Source organism: Sander vitreus, chromosome 17 (genome assembly GCF_031162955.1).
Source record: "Sander vitreus isolate 19-12246 chromosome 17, sanVit1, whole genome shotgun sequence".
Lineage (NCBI taxonomy): Eukaryota > Metazoa > Chordata > Actinopteri > Perciformes > Percidae > Sander > Sander vitreus.
Window position 1 is genome coordinate 19,871,459 of NC_135871.1, and position 15,016 is coordinate 19,886,474.

Here is a 15,016-nt window from a genome sequence, read left to right on the forward strand (position 1 = left end):
GCAACAGTGTATTTACAATGCAGCCTGTAAGTAATGGCAGATACAACTACTCTGTACGATCAATCTTCATTACTTACTAACGTTAAATAAATCCCATTTAACAGCATCATTTGTGGTCTACTTAAGGTGTTGCCCATCATCTTGTGACTGTACAGTGAGAGAAGATACAGAGCAGCACTGCAGGGTAAGACCACTATAGTAGTTTGGTTGCAGTATAAAAGTAACACTTCCTGCCAAGAAATGATCACCTTTCTCTCTTAGTATTTTATATCAGTAATTCAAATGGGGGTGTTTTATGTTTTATTTACTTTGTTGTTTAGCTGTAGAATAAAACACTCACCAGGGGCTAGTTTACAGTAACCTCTGATCTTTATCGTCAATTATGGCAATTTAGGGGCTCCCTTGTAGCTCACTTGGTAAAGGGCGTATCATTAAGGCTGAGTCCTTACTGCAGCAGCCTGGGTTCTTTGCTGCATGTCATACGCTTTCTCTCCCCTGCCTTTCCTTTCTGTCTCTCCATATTGAATAAAAAGCAGAAATGACAACAAAATAAATCTTGAAAGTATGGCAATTTACGGCTCAGAGATTATATACAATGAGAAACCAAAGCTGTGATCCTAAAATGTTACAGTCCTTAGACTTTTTTCTTATTATCTTGTAAATGACCAAACACCCCTGAACCAAATTAGTCTGTCAATAAAAAAATAAAGCTGCCAGTGGAGTGAGCCACACTGCAATAAAAATAATCACATAGAAAATACTTTGCAAGAGAAATTAAGTAAAGGGAAACGGTTTCACATTAAAGGAATACGCCACCGTTTGTTGAAATAGGGTTATTCACCGTCTCCTCTATATTTATATAGGTGAGCAAACACATTTTGTCTCAGTGCATGCATTGTCTTAGTCCGGCAGCGCCGGCGCTAGCTTAGCTTAGCGTAGTCAATGGAATCCTTTGTTGCCGGTTAGCATGTCGTGATTAAAAGTGAGCCAACAACAACAAAACACAACCTAATTACTTCTTGTGGCCTGCGTATTCACAACGAGTACAAATAGCAATGCAGATTAAGACTAGACGATTTCCTAGGCAGATATTGGGACTATATTGGGTAGAAGCACAGCCGAAGCACTGCTACATGGGCGCAGAGATCACGCAGCACCTGAAACCCCCCAACTTCCGTCAACATACCGGCATGAATATTAGCTGGCTATTTTTCCTACAGTAGACAGTGAATGGCGATGAACATGGCAGATTTTGTGAGAGACGAAGAGGATGACTTCTCAGACAGTCAAGATCCAGAACCATACCTCTACGAACCAGAGTTTTCAGAAGAGGAGCTTTGGAAATAGAACGACAGGAGGAGGAGGTTGCGATCGCTCAACAGCTCGAGGACGTGAGGATGAGAGCCAACACGAACTTGTGGTGTGAGTGTGGGAGAATATGCCAACCTATGCCGACTGAAATAGAGTGTCTGTCCTGTGGCGAGTGGGACAAGGTACTGCCATTGATGACCAGGCTCAACGTGTCAGATCAAGATGAGCGTGCCCGCAGTACGTTGTGTCACAGAGGATTTCTCAGCATTGATCCATCCTGCAGTCCTCAACTTGGTGTATTCCTTTAAGAGTTTGGACATGAGCTTCATTTTACACCCTGCAGAAATATCTGCCGAATCAATTTGTCTGCCATTTTCTCAAACACCTTACACACAGTACGAGACCTGACTGGAAAAGAAGTGATTATCTGAATTCACTGTGGGATAAAGAATATTGTTTGCCTGCAAGTCAACTCACCTAGAATGTATTGGCTGTATTCAGGTGATATCTGTATGTGTTGCTTTTCTATACCACATATGCCTATATAGACATCTTCAACAACAAGAATAGATCCAAATATGAAGTGTCATCTTTTCTGATATATCAAATACTATAAGAAACTGAAGATAGAGCCAGGGACTGATTGTAGTTCCATCTTATTACTATTTCAACCATATGAGATATCCGACTGAGATTTACTCAGACATAGTAAAAATGACTTTTGCAAATGAGCATACAGTGGATATAATATGTCTCTGCATAACAGCATAGCATCTTCAGCTAAACAGGATTTTAAAGAATTAGGTGCCTAGTCTTCTTCTTTTCACATTTAAGGTTTTCTGAGTGTTAATCAGGATTGTATTTGCTTTTCCCTTCCCACACACATAAAATCTTACCTCCCTCTAAGCCCTCCCAAGTGCCTCTTAACCCCATCACCCAGAATGAAGGAGTGTCCATGGCCTGGAGGCAGGGAAGGCACTTGACTGCACGTCTGTGCTAAATGTAAATGTCCCACAGCTGCACAACTCCCTCTTTACCTCCCTCACTCCTCCATCCTCCCTGCAACTGACAGCTGGACTGCGTTACCTTGCCAGGGATTCCTCCTGGATCAAACTTCTGCACTAAAAACCTGAGGCTTTACAGAATGGACTCTCCCAAGCACATGTTTTATCTATTATGACTCTCAGTACACACATGCAAAGCCAGTGTCCTCTTGTATTGAAAGTCTCTGAATGACAGTGGTTTATTTATGAAAAATAAACCAATTCAGTTTTCATTCAGTACCAGACATCATTTATATCTGGAGTTTAGCTGGTAGGAATACAAATGCCTTTTGATACTATTTTATGCAGGACAAAAGGAGTTACAGTATAGCATGTAATATACAGTAAAACTACCTTGTTTGCAGGTGTGCAACAACAAGATGAACTGCCACTGTGAAGCACACTGGGCCCCTCCGTTCTGTGGGAAAGCAGGCTTCGGTGGGAGCATCGACAGTGGGCCAATGAGACTAGCAGGTAGTGTTCTATCCTCACTCATCGAGACATCATCAGTACTGGATTGATGTGTGGTTTGGAATGGAATGTAACTTTCCTATAACACAACACCCCTTCCACCCAGCAATACATTACGCTGTGTACAGTCTGTAGCTCTAAAAGAGAAAGTAAAGGAATTGTAGTCCTTAGAGTAAAGAACAGAGAAATGTGAATCACAAACTGTGCTGCTGACCGTGGCCCAGCTGTAACAGTCTTTGCGTTGTCCTGTCATTCTGTGCTGTAGATGTGCGTGTGTGTGTATTAATGTGCGTGTTGTCATATATGGCATCAGCCGACAGTGTGGTCATTACTGTGGCAATCCTGGTTACCCTGGTCAGCCTTCTGGTAACCACCGTCATCATCTTTCTGAAGAGAAAGACTCTGCTGCGCCTCATCTTCACCAATAAGAAAAGCACCTTGGAGAAACTCAGGTAACATGTCTCTTCACGAAACAAAACAAAGAGCCAGTGAGGTTTGATTGTCGCTCAGTCACCTGTTGTGTTTACCATAGTTAAATTCTTGTCTTAAAGTGAAAGTGTCAACTTATTTTAATGCTGTAAGTCGTTGATCTGAAACCATTTTACTGTAAGCAGCATCTTACAGTTTGGCTCCTACGTCTTGTCTTCTATTGGCACAAGTTACTTTATTATTTTATACATGTTTAGCTTGGGTGCACCTGGCTCTACATAACATTTGGCAAATCAAAAAATGCTTGTTTTTGTGTGTCAAAAATGAATTTAAACTGTTCTTGTTTATATTTATAAACAAGGGAAGACAAGCCTGTTTTTTCAATTATGATTAGCTGAGAAACATTTTTTTTAATGAACAATTCTAAAATTAGTTTTTTCATCTACAGTAAAACTTTGTGAATATACCAGAAATGTAATCTAAATAAACCTGAAACATTTAATCTAAATATACATGAAATATATATTGCAAAATAAAAAAATAATAATCAACTACTGATTGGACCTTTAAGTACTTGGGTTGTTCTTATAGATCTGTGGAGGCCAACAGGCCAACCAGCCCCATCAGGACTCAGTCCATGTACAGGCCCACCCCACAGCGCAAGCCTCCACCCAAACCCTCTTCAGCCAACATTTATAAGGTGAGTCACTCCCTACAATATATCTGTTACTGCATTAATCAATATGTATCAGCATATACTGTAAGTTCTTATTCACAAATATGTTTGCAGTACATGTGTGTGTGTGTGTGTGTGTGTGTGTGTGTGTGTGTGTGTGTGTGTGTGTGTGTGCTCATTTCTGTCACGGCCCATTTGATTTGATTTCCTTTGTAATTACACTCTATTAGATCTTTTCACTAAACTCCAAGCTTCGATTTAGAGTTGTCATGCTTCCAGGCTTGTTGACAAAACAAGATGCCAGATAATTGATTCAGCTTTACTATATTTCTCTCTGAGAAATATCAATTGCTGTGCTTTTGCTGACAAGAGGCAGAGAAACTGTAATTGAGAGATTGCTCCATTTAAAAGAGACATATGATGTTGTTATTTGAGCCCCCTTAATATTTGTTTTTAAGCAGGTTTTGATTTGTTTCTTGGAAATGATAAGCACAGCAGGAGATGAACTATTATTTATATGTGTGACAAAACTAAGGGCATTTATATTCATGAGTGTGTGGATGTGATTTGTGTTAGCACTGTAGTGTCATAATTGAGCATAGAGGTTCATCCAGTTCATGTTGAGTATTATTCAGTCCACTAGAATGACTATTTGAAACAGCCTGTCCGTTGTTATTATTATGACCACTTTAGCCACACGCTCATGTCAGTCAACATCTCTCTTTGAATACATCTGCATTGTGTTTGGTGTTTGGTGTGTGTGTGTGTGTGTGTGTGTGTGTGTGTGTGTGTGTGTGTGTGTGTGTGTGTGTGTGTGTGTGTGTGTGTGTGTGTGTGTGTGTGTGTGTTTTGTCATCCAGCAGCCAAATTCTTTCTGGCCATTTTAGGCATTATTGGTTTGTTCTGGAGCAGAGAGGTAACAGCTGGTCAGGACATGTGGTCAGACTCTGGCTTTCACAATTTCAGAACGTCATATCTAATAATGTTGTTCTCCAGTTTTATGACTGATTCTGACATCAGCTATTTCACACTAATGAGAGCTTCATGACTAAAGTGGAGTTTTACCTTTTATGCCTGCACTACAATCATTACACATGACTAGGGCTGCAACTCATGGTTATTTTCATGATCATTTAATGTGTTGATTATTTGTTTGATTCATCTAATAAATAACTTGTTAGAAAATAAGGCCCCTCTCAATTTAATTGATAATTTTAAATTAGAGGTCTCCTTGGGTCCAGACTTTTGAACCTGATACTAAACTTATGGAGGACCTACCAGGACTGGACATGCATCCATTTCTTTGTTTCTTGTTTTAAGGAGACCTGGTCCGAAAAGGGACCCAAAGACAGTAAGACACACTCTGAATAGACCATAGGATAACTATACCCGATCCCAAACAGACACAACCAGAATGAGAATACCAGAAGTGGCATATCATGATGACACCGATTAACTAGCAGCCATCTTGAAAAGAATAATATAAATTATATTGATATACACATTGATACATATGCTTGACCCATGCCAATACAATGCAACCCCACCCAGGTACTTCAAACTGTTGCCTGTTATGTCTGCCCTAAAGTCTAAAACTTTAATATTTAAAATACAACAATATAAAACCAAGAAAAGCAGAAATTCCTTACATTTGAGAAGCTGGAACCAGCAAATCTGTGAAATGTTGCTTGATAAAAGACAAATAATGAATACTCAAAATAGTTGCCCTTTCGATTTCTTTTGGTCAAAAACAGATGAATTGCTAATTGTGTCAGCACTGCACAATATACCATTGTGGAGGGTACAAGATTATCCGGGGTAGTGAGAGTTGAAGAGTAAAAGTGTGTTAAAAAGTTGGATCTGATATGTCTTAGGGGACAGGGGACATACAATTGCTGACTGTTGAATTCCATTTAGCTGCTTTGGTTTCAGGTTGCTAGTATTGGGCATACTGGCTCACTGTCACACTGTCATAGCTTACTGGGGCACTTAAATACAACACAGATTGTTAACGTTATGAGTAAAACCTATAATAAAAGCCTGTGTACTGCTGCCATAAATGATAACACATAACTGCTGGAATTACTGAAAATAACTTCCTCTCATTGTCTTTTCAGCCATCTCACCTGAGTGCAGAGCCTCTACTGCCCCCACACAACTTCCACTCTCACAGCCTGCGCAGGCTGCCCCTTTACCAGCCCTTACACATCAGCCAGCCCATGCCGGTGTCTCTGAGCGTGGGCCAGCCCACTCTGCCTCCTCTCCCAGCCCACGCCAGGGTCCTGCCTGCCAAGTCCCTCTCACCACCTCGAGTGCCACCTTTTCTCAGTCTGCCCCGCCAACAGTCATCATACAGAGTAGACCAGGTTTGTTTGACTCAAGAACTCATAAATTCTGCAAGTTTTGTAGCTTTTACTTTGTCATAAATTGTCTTTTAATATTTTAAAATGAACAAAAAAATAATTATGTAGACCACAGCTTTAATGGACCATATATACGGCAAAGCCCATTCAAGTTGTTTCTATTTTACTGTACATTATTCCTAACCATTTTCTAAATCATACTACAGGTTTCTACATTGATTTTCTACAGTGTATTCTAGGCAACCATCAATTTTATTTATTTTTAATAAAGTATGAAAATAACCTGCTGAGACTTGAAAATGGTCACAATGGCCCTATCTTTTCATTTTGTATGTCATGGTTAATTCACATTGGGTCTAATTAGTCCTTGGTGTTGCTTTTAAGGACACTGACATCTGAGATTTTAGTCACCTTCTAAAAACGCATTGCAACCATAGGCTATGTTGACAAAACCATCTCACTGCTCTGAAGCTTTCAATCATATTGTTATGAAACTGTAGATGTTCAAATTTCCATTTTCCGAAGCACTTTAAATGTTGGCTTGAAAATGAAGATTGAAAGTTCATCCTTAACCTGGGAAACAGTCGCTGACAAGCAAGTTTTAAGCCGACATGGACAAGAAGTCCTTAAAGAAAAATGAGAATTGAGACATCTACAACTCCATGATTACTGAAAGAACTCTGAGAAAGATCATGTGAGGTGGGATAATTTTGTCAACTACAACATTTTTAACCTAAATGAGGTATGTTGTCGGGAAATCCAACCTATGAGATAAACAACAAATAAACATGGGTAAAGTTATACATTGGGTCTACTCATTTCTCGGATGTTACAGTTTCCATGGACACACAGATGAAGAGTTTTAAAATCACTCCCTGCTCATGCTGCATATGTCAAGCAAATTTTGAATCTCGCGATTTTCAAACTGTACTGAAATTAACAGAAACCAGTGGTGTGAAATGGAAGGTAGGAAATTAATCTAAAAACCGAGGTACTCTTTACAAATGCTCTGCAGTAATGTAAAATATATGCAAATTGTTGTTAATGGTCTAAACCTTGTACAGTCACCTGTATGGTCATTTTTAAAGGTTGTAGCAAAGCGACGGATACCGGAAATCACTGCATTTCTGCACTTCGGTCAGCTTGCTCGCCCTCATATCGACAGCATTATTCAATCCGTTTCTCTCCCTGTTAGCCCACTCCTGAGTAAGGCGCTGCTTTCTGCTGAGCCAGCAGTATTGGCTGCAGTGGAGATAGTAAATCCATCTGCCTGGTGTATTTGGTGGTGCATCCGAATCCTGATACGTTCATGTACCAGCGCAGCAAGGGGAGTTGTGTAGAATGTCGGCACTCTGTGAGCCGCAGCAGGGTGCAGTGGAAAATCGTCCAAATTTGCAAATTACCTTTGCAATGTGACACGTTCTCTCTGTTGGATAAAGAGCATAACATAATCCCAGATGTAAAGCAAAAATAAAACCATGAAGGAGGCGTGCAGAGATCCAATTCTCATACCGCCAAGGTTAATCATTCAGGTGAGCAGTAGCAGCAGTGGTGGAAAGCAACTAAGTACATTTACTCAAGTACTGTAGTTGTGCACAATTTTTAGGTACTTGTACTTAAATTGAGTATTTTCATTTTCTGCTACGTTATACTTCTAATCCACTATATTTTGGAAGCAAATATTGTATACTACTTTTTATTCCACTACATTTATTTTACAGCTATAGTTACTAGTTACATTTTTAAATGAATACTTTACATAAAAACATACGATAAGCTTATAAAATACAATAGTTTAGTTAAGGTTAAACCAACCTTTTTTGGATTGTGAGTCCTCACAAGAAAGCAGTGTCTAGTTGGGCCTGCTTGTCACATTTCAAATATCTAGGAGTTGTTAGCAGTTCCACCAAAAAAACATTTCCCTTCAAACTTCACAGATGGTTTCATTTGAATAACTGCGGCCCTAAGATGTAAAATGATTTGATATTTCACAAAAAGGCAAAGATTTGACTAATTTCCAACAGTATTGTAGGCAGAACTTCATCTGTCTTCATCTAATTTGAACCAGTACTTTCACTTTGTCCTACTTTTGACCAGATTTAGCTAATTATACATCTGTACTTTTATTTAAGTAGCATTTTAAATGCAGGAATTTTACTTGTAATAGAGTATTTTTACATTGTTGTATTGGTACTTTTACTTAAATAAAGGATCTGAATACTTCTTCTAGCACTGAGCAGCAGAAACAACTGGTATCATATCCAGTTCTGGATAGTTTTGTGGCATCCATATCAAGCATTGCAGCACATCAACCTTGATTGTGCCAACTAAAGATGCAGTTTAGCTGAGAGTCCACTTTTTACTTTATGAAAAGGCTGCTCAATGACCTGCCAAAACAATGAAACTCCTACCTGCTAATATCTACTAGCTCATTTTGCTGTAATGAAAAAGTAGGAGTGAGTAGAGGCGGCACTTATAGGCCAGAAATAGATGAGAGGATTCTGTTGAGGTTTAACAACATGCCAGCAAGGACGTACAAGACATAAATCCTTCAATAGAAAGTGTATTACAAGCTTATTATAATACACAACCTCCCCTGCTGTCTGTGCCAATATGTCTCATTTAAAAATACTTTTTCGCAGGCTATCTTATACCTGTGTGCCAGTTGCACCCCATTAATGAGGTGTTTCCAGGGGAAGAAAGCCTATCCTGCATCTATTGCTATGAGCGAGTATATGAAAAGAGTGTGGGAGCTGAGGTATTTTCACAAACAGACCTGCTTGTTATTATCTTGAAAAAATACATATCCAATACCTGTAGAGCCATATAAAAGTAAAACAAACAAGCTCAAACCCTGTTCAGATGCACTGCAAAAGCAGAGTGCAGCATCACACTGTTGAGGAGAGAAAATCATGCCTTTCCAGAATCAGAGTCATCTTTTCAGGAACTTCAAAAAATTGCTATGCTTTTGGACAGACGACCTTTAAACCTCCGGAGGAACTGAAAAATGTTCAGTTCCTCCGGAGGTTTAAAGGTGCTTGTAAGCCCAAGGCTCATATATCTTTCTCAAGTCACAGAGGATAGTGCAATCCTTCATTTTGAATTAAGACATGAACACCACCAAGACTCTAGTTACAGTGTGAGATTATCTGCCCAGAGCGGCATTAGAATGCACATGGGTCCTGGATTATTCTTGCATTTGAGTAGATGCATCTGTCCATTTACATCTTTGTTTTTTCGTCTATGCACTTCTTTGAAGCCTGCTTTGGGGGTTATTTTAACTCAAATTAACCCATCCATAAGTTACACATGTAGGTTGTAGTTTGTCAGAAATAATTGTTAGATCACAGTGGGTGGGTCACCGTATGTTTGAAGTCTGTGAGATGCTGTTAGTTTTAGTTAGGATTCACACAGATTGTCTCTAATGGGATCACAGGAATGTGTACATTATATTACCCCCAAACTCTCAGCAAGTAAGAACAGTATCCACACGGGACTGTGACGCAGATTCAGAGTACAACGGACCTGCTGTACCATTAATGGAGCTCAATCTGATTTAAGCATCGTAATAACATCTCAACCTCTGTGGGGCATCTCATATTTGTAAATGCACAATTTTCTCTCAGTTGTTAAATTCTTACTGACTACCAGTAGACATGTACAGTAATACACTATAGTGTGACTTGTGATACTTTGGAAAGAATACACCCTTTGAATATATGTTATGTCTGTTATGTTATGACATCACTGACTGTATTTCATATAGAGCTGAAACAATTAGTTGATAAATTGATTAGTCAATCAATAAAAATGGGCATAGGCAACTATTTTGATAATCTTTTAAGTACATTTTTAAGCAAAAAGTTCCCAAAATGATCTTGTTCTATCTGCTCAAATGTCAATATTTGCCGGTTTTCTTAGTCCTCTATGATAATTAAAATGCTCGCTGTTGGTCAGACAAAGCAAACAATTTGAAGACGTCAGCTTGGGCTGTGGGAAAACGTGATGGGGATTTAAACCAAAATGGTTTAATTGAGAAAATAAACATAAGATTAATTGAGTGCATTCAAATTTCCCTAACTCATTTCAACCTGCAACAACACATACATGGCCAATAGGGGTGTGGAGAGCCAAACACTACGCTCATATGTGATTGTTGACCATGCTATATCTGCTATAGCAGATATCCAAGTCATCACAAAGGTGTTGGATGGGGTTAGCTCAGGGCTCTGTCTGTGCAGGCCAGTAAAGTTCCTCCACACCAGAAAATTCCAAACCATTTCTTTATGGACCTTGTGTGGTGCAGGGACATGTCATGTTGAAACAAGTATGGATATTCTCCATACACCATGCCACTGTCTAAAATATAATTTTTTTGCTGTAGCATTAAGATTGACCTTAATTGGAACCAAAGAGCCCAGACCACAAAAGTATGTGGATGGGGTGTTTACATGCTTTTGGCCATATAGTGAAGAAATATATTACTGAATATGTCCTCCATGCAAAGTTCTCCTGACATAAAACCTTGCCGCATGTGAGACCTCTAGCTCTCGCTCACAGGTTTTATAACTGGAAGTCTGTATGTTGATGTCTGTAAGTCTTGACTTGACTGCACTCATGAATGTTTAAACCTTCCAGCTCTCTAAGTCTCACTCATGCATGAGTGAGACTCTCTGTCTGTCTCTCTCTCTCTCTCTCTCTCTCTCTCTCTCTCTCGCTCTCTCTCGCTCTCTCTCTGTGCATTTTAATTAATTTAAGTTTGTCAATGTATTCCTCTGTGTGTGTGTGGTGGAGGGGGTGGGGGTGGGGGGGTGGTGTGGGGGTGGGTGTGTGGGTGGGTGTGGGTGTGGGGAGGTTTTGTGCTTATATGTGTGAGTGTGTGACGGTAGCCGGGCCGCTGGTAACAGATGTTTATCACTGCCTCGCCTCCTTGCTGTAGATTAGTAACACATGATGGCACCTCATTCAGATAACCTACACTCACACAGCACTGCCACAGAGGTGGTGGAGACAGAGAAGGAGGAGGTTTGGGATTCATCTCATGTTAGCTGTAGGAATTCAGAGATACTGATAACACAGTGCCCTCTAGTGAAACGTGTCGGCCTTTGTCTCCAGATTTGGCTGCTATACAGCTGATCCATATTCAAAGAGAGGTAGAAGGTGATGTGAGATATTATTCAGGCTTCCTTACGCTGTGTCTAAAGATAAAAGTAATGTGATTTGTGTTGTTTTTCAAATTAATGTCAGTTAGCAAAAAGGATATATTATTGATGTTTCAATACCAAGTTAGTACAGTGCTAATCTGCGTTTAAAAATCAATTAATTCAGAAACAAATCTAGCATTCCTCAAGACAGATAAACCTTGATCATGTACAGTATCTCTATGCATGCAGTGAATGGGAAATCTGAATACCGGACAACACTATTCTCTTTCATTTTATATATTATAATGAGCATGTATACAGTATTGACCAGATGGACTGAATTTGACTTTTTTCTCTTCTTCAGGACTTTGAGAAGCCCAGTCCACCTCAGAAACCCCTACCTGCAGATCCACTAGGGAGGAGCTCTCAGCTGGGTCACAGTTTCACAGCCGGGGGGGTCCACATCCCCGGAACTGGACCCCTCCCCATACCTATCCCCACTGTGCCCAAGCCTCCGCCCACCATCCCTTTACCCAGCAGGTCAGTGCAACGGGACAGGAATCCCCTGTTTTTATTGCCCTTTTCCGACATGGAAATATGTACCATTGTTGGCTTCATCTCTTAATGTGGTTTTGTAAATGTTTGTCACGACTTTAGACATGATATATACTGTATTGCACAATGTTTGGCACCTGGTGGACGAGAGGAAGAGGTGGCACTTCAGGGAAATAGTGAGATCACGGAGAAAAATAAGTGTTTTCTGTTCTGTCAAAGGTTGCATCACTGATATTTTGCAAGTTGTTGTTCCATTAAAAACCTTAATTGATGAGCGTAAGGGACACTTGACCGCTCTTCTAACTTGTGAATGTTCTAATATATTTCATCACTTTTTAGACTCTTGTTAAAATTCCTATTTGCTGACATGCTGTATTTGAAGTGTTTTGCTGGACATCATTTCATCCATGCAGTTTTGAGTGTTGTATGATTGTTGTTGTGGCTTTACGCAGGTTGGTTTTTTTTGTGTCACACCATGTGGAAAAAAATGTTTTATCTGAGAAAACTCTCCCCAACAATTTAAAATGGGCTCATATGCAATGTTTCCTGGTTTATTAAACCGCTTTTAATATCTTTGTGAATGTGATGTGAGAGCTTTCTTACACTGCTCTAACCTTGTTCTACTGCAGCCTTGGCATTAATCCAATGGCATTCAATTCAATCAAAGATTTTACTACAGTCGGTCCGACCTAATAAGATTACCGTTGTGACTTTTAAGTAGACTTTTAAGTGACTCATTGAGTGCTTATTCAGACATGAGGGCTGACATGTTAAATTGTATCAGATTAACGCAACGAGGTGCATGTCTGAAAGGGGATATTTTGCATTAGTATAACATGGACTTGTATTTCATACAAATGCAAAACCATGCACATGTTACATTGTGTATTGCATTTGGGATCACACAGTTAACATTTTACAACATTTTATACATTTTATCTTTACTGTGGTAATGACGTCATGTATCCATGCTTACGTTTCAGACCTGTGCCGATGTTGCCCTACAGACCACCAAAGACTCATAAGGACTGCTGAGCTCTTGACGTCATGGACGAGTAGATCTCCTTCCAACAGACGGAGACTTTCTTGATTTGCACTTATTACTGAGACTCTGTAAGACCTTTTGGACAGTCGGAAGTAACACAGAGTTTCCAAAGAAAGGGGGCTAACATCACACCTCGGTGCTACGCTTCTAGAAGGTGCTTTATTGCCCTCGCTCAGGTACCAATCAACTATTTATGTATTTAACCAGTTTGTGCACAGAGCACTCTGATTAAGAGTGATTTTTTTCCCCACGGAAAAAAGTTTAGAAAAGAAGAAACATTTCTTTATCATTATTTGGTGATTTTTATACTTTTTTCTCAAATGAAATGCTGAAATATATGATGTTTTTATAACCAGTTAAGTTGCTTAAATAATTGAAGCGCAAAGATGTTTTGTTTTTGGACGAAAATGAAGATAAAGGGAAATGGAGCCCAACTCTGCACATTGTAGCTTGTGGGCCATAAAGCAGTGTTATTTATTCCATTATTTTTTATGATGTATTCAATACCGAATACTTCTTTTCTATCCATTTCGCCACTGTGCTACAAAGTAGATACTAATCAAATCTTCTTTATTTAGTTTTTTTTTAAATACAGTGGACTCATGTTAACCCCTCACACTGTTTTTATTGTGGGATTAATCCGATCAGCTCATGTTACAGCCTCACAGTCAGGCTCTTTTATTCCCTTATAAGTTCACTTTCGCGGTAAAGTACTTAACAGGAAAAGTACTTTTTCACACTGGCTCTGACACACTGCTCTGGGCACGTGTTGGACACTCCACATGTTCTCCTGATACTGGCCTACACTGCAGAGTCTCAACAGATTTGACAGACTGATTGTGTTCCAGAGAATTACACCAACACCAAATAATTCAACATTAACTCTGGTGTTTGTATGTTTAACGTTTACGCTCACTTTGTCCTTGAGTGTGCGAGCCAAGCAGGATGACTTCAGTGCTGTGAGCTTTCCAAGCTCCTTCTCAACCGTGTCCAACGAGATATTTTACTGTATGTGTCCCGTCTTTTTTTATGCCTTCATAACATTCCTTTTGAATATTGTATGGTTTTCATATTCTTGAACTCTGACATTATTCATGCATTCACAGCATCGTTCATTAGATTCAGAGCTTGGCGTTGCACTTTGAGTTGCCACTTTTTATGTTATTTGTTGTTAACTTGCTGTTATACAAGGAGGTATTCAACTGGTAAAAACTTTACAGCTCAATTCTTTTTCCTATTTCAGTGTGTCCAAATGTAGTGCTTGTCTTCTCACCACTGCAGAATGATTGAAGCCTTTAAAGCCCTGCAGAAGTGTGCAAGTAATGCTTTTTCTTGTTTTAAAAGTGTTTAGATGTGTTCAACAGTCAGTAACCGCTCTCCGCTGGAAAATATTTGTTAGTGCTGTGTCGATTAGTCGTTGTTTATGCCAATTGTTTATGCCATTTGTAAATCCTAAATGTATTATGTTTATTTGCATAACTGTAACATGTTCAAAAACCATTGTAAAGTGTAAATATTGTATGTCAGTTATCATTTATCTCCTTTTTGGTTCTTTTTTTTTACAAGCACTTTGAGGTCATGCCCCATTTACACTGGGTGGTAAAAACATGATTTTGAAGATTTCAACCTATAACTTGTAGGCCAGAAACAAATGTTTCAGGATAACATTAAAACTGAGAGATTTTATTTATGAAATCAAAGTCAAATAAAAGTTCCTTCATGACTGTTTAACAAATTGTATTAATTGCATTCTCACTTTGATAATTATTAAAAAATAATTCAAAAAGTGTTACAGCGAAAAAGCTTTAGAGAAAGTGTCCGTTAAAGAAAATAATAAAGGGTTCATAAGAAAAACATGTTCACCATTTGATCAACATGGATAATTAACTGGCGTCATTTGTTTGTTGTTGTGACAAACAAAACAATAAACTAAGATGATTTCCTTATCCTCTCCGCTAAAAAGTAGCAACCATTCTCGA

General features: G+C 39.1%; 1 protein-coding gene across 1 annotated transcript in view; it reads left to right on the forward strand.

Annotated features, from left to right (window-relative positions):
* Window positions 1-14,754, forward strand: part of adam12b (ADAM metallopeptidase domain 12b) — a 93,192-nt gene extending 78,438 nt beyond the window's left edge. Inside the window, exons 18-23 of the mRNA XM_078273686.1 lie at window positions 2,720-2,828; window positions 3,139-3,277; window positions 3,846-3,954; window positions 6,048-6,296; window positions 11,802-11,977; window positions 12,976-14,754. Coding sequence (XP_078129812.1) covers window positions 2,720-2,828; window positions 3,139-3,277; window positions 3,846-3,954; window positions 6,048-6,296; window positions 11,802-11,977; window positions 12,976-13,027 — 834 coding nt within the window. The 3' untranslated portion in view covers window positions 13,028-14,754. The remainder of the gene's footprint in view (window positions 1-2,719; window positions 2,829-3,138; window positions 3,278-3,845; window positions 3,955-6,047; window positions 6,297-11,801; window positions 11,978-12,975) is intronic.
* Window positions 14,755-15,016: the final 262 nt, after the last annotated feature.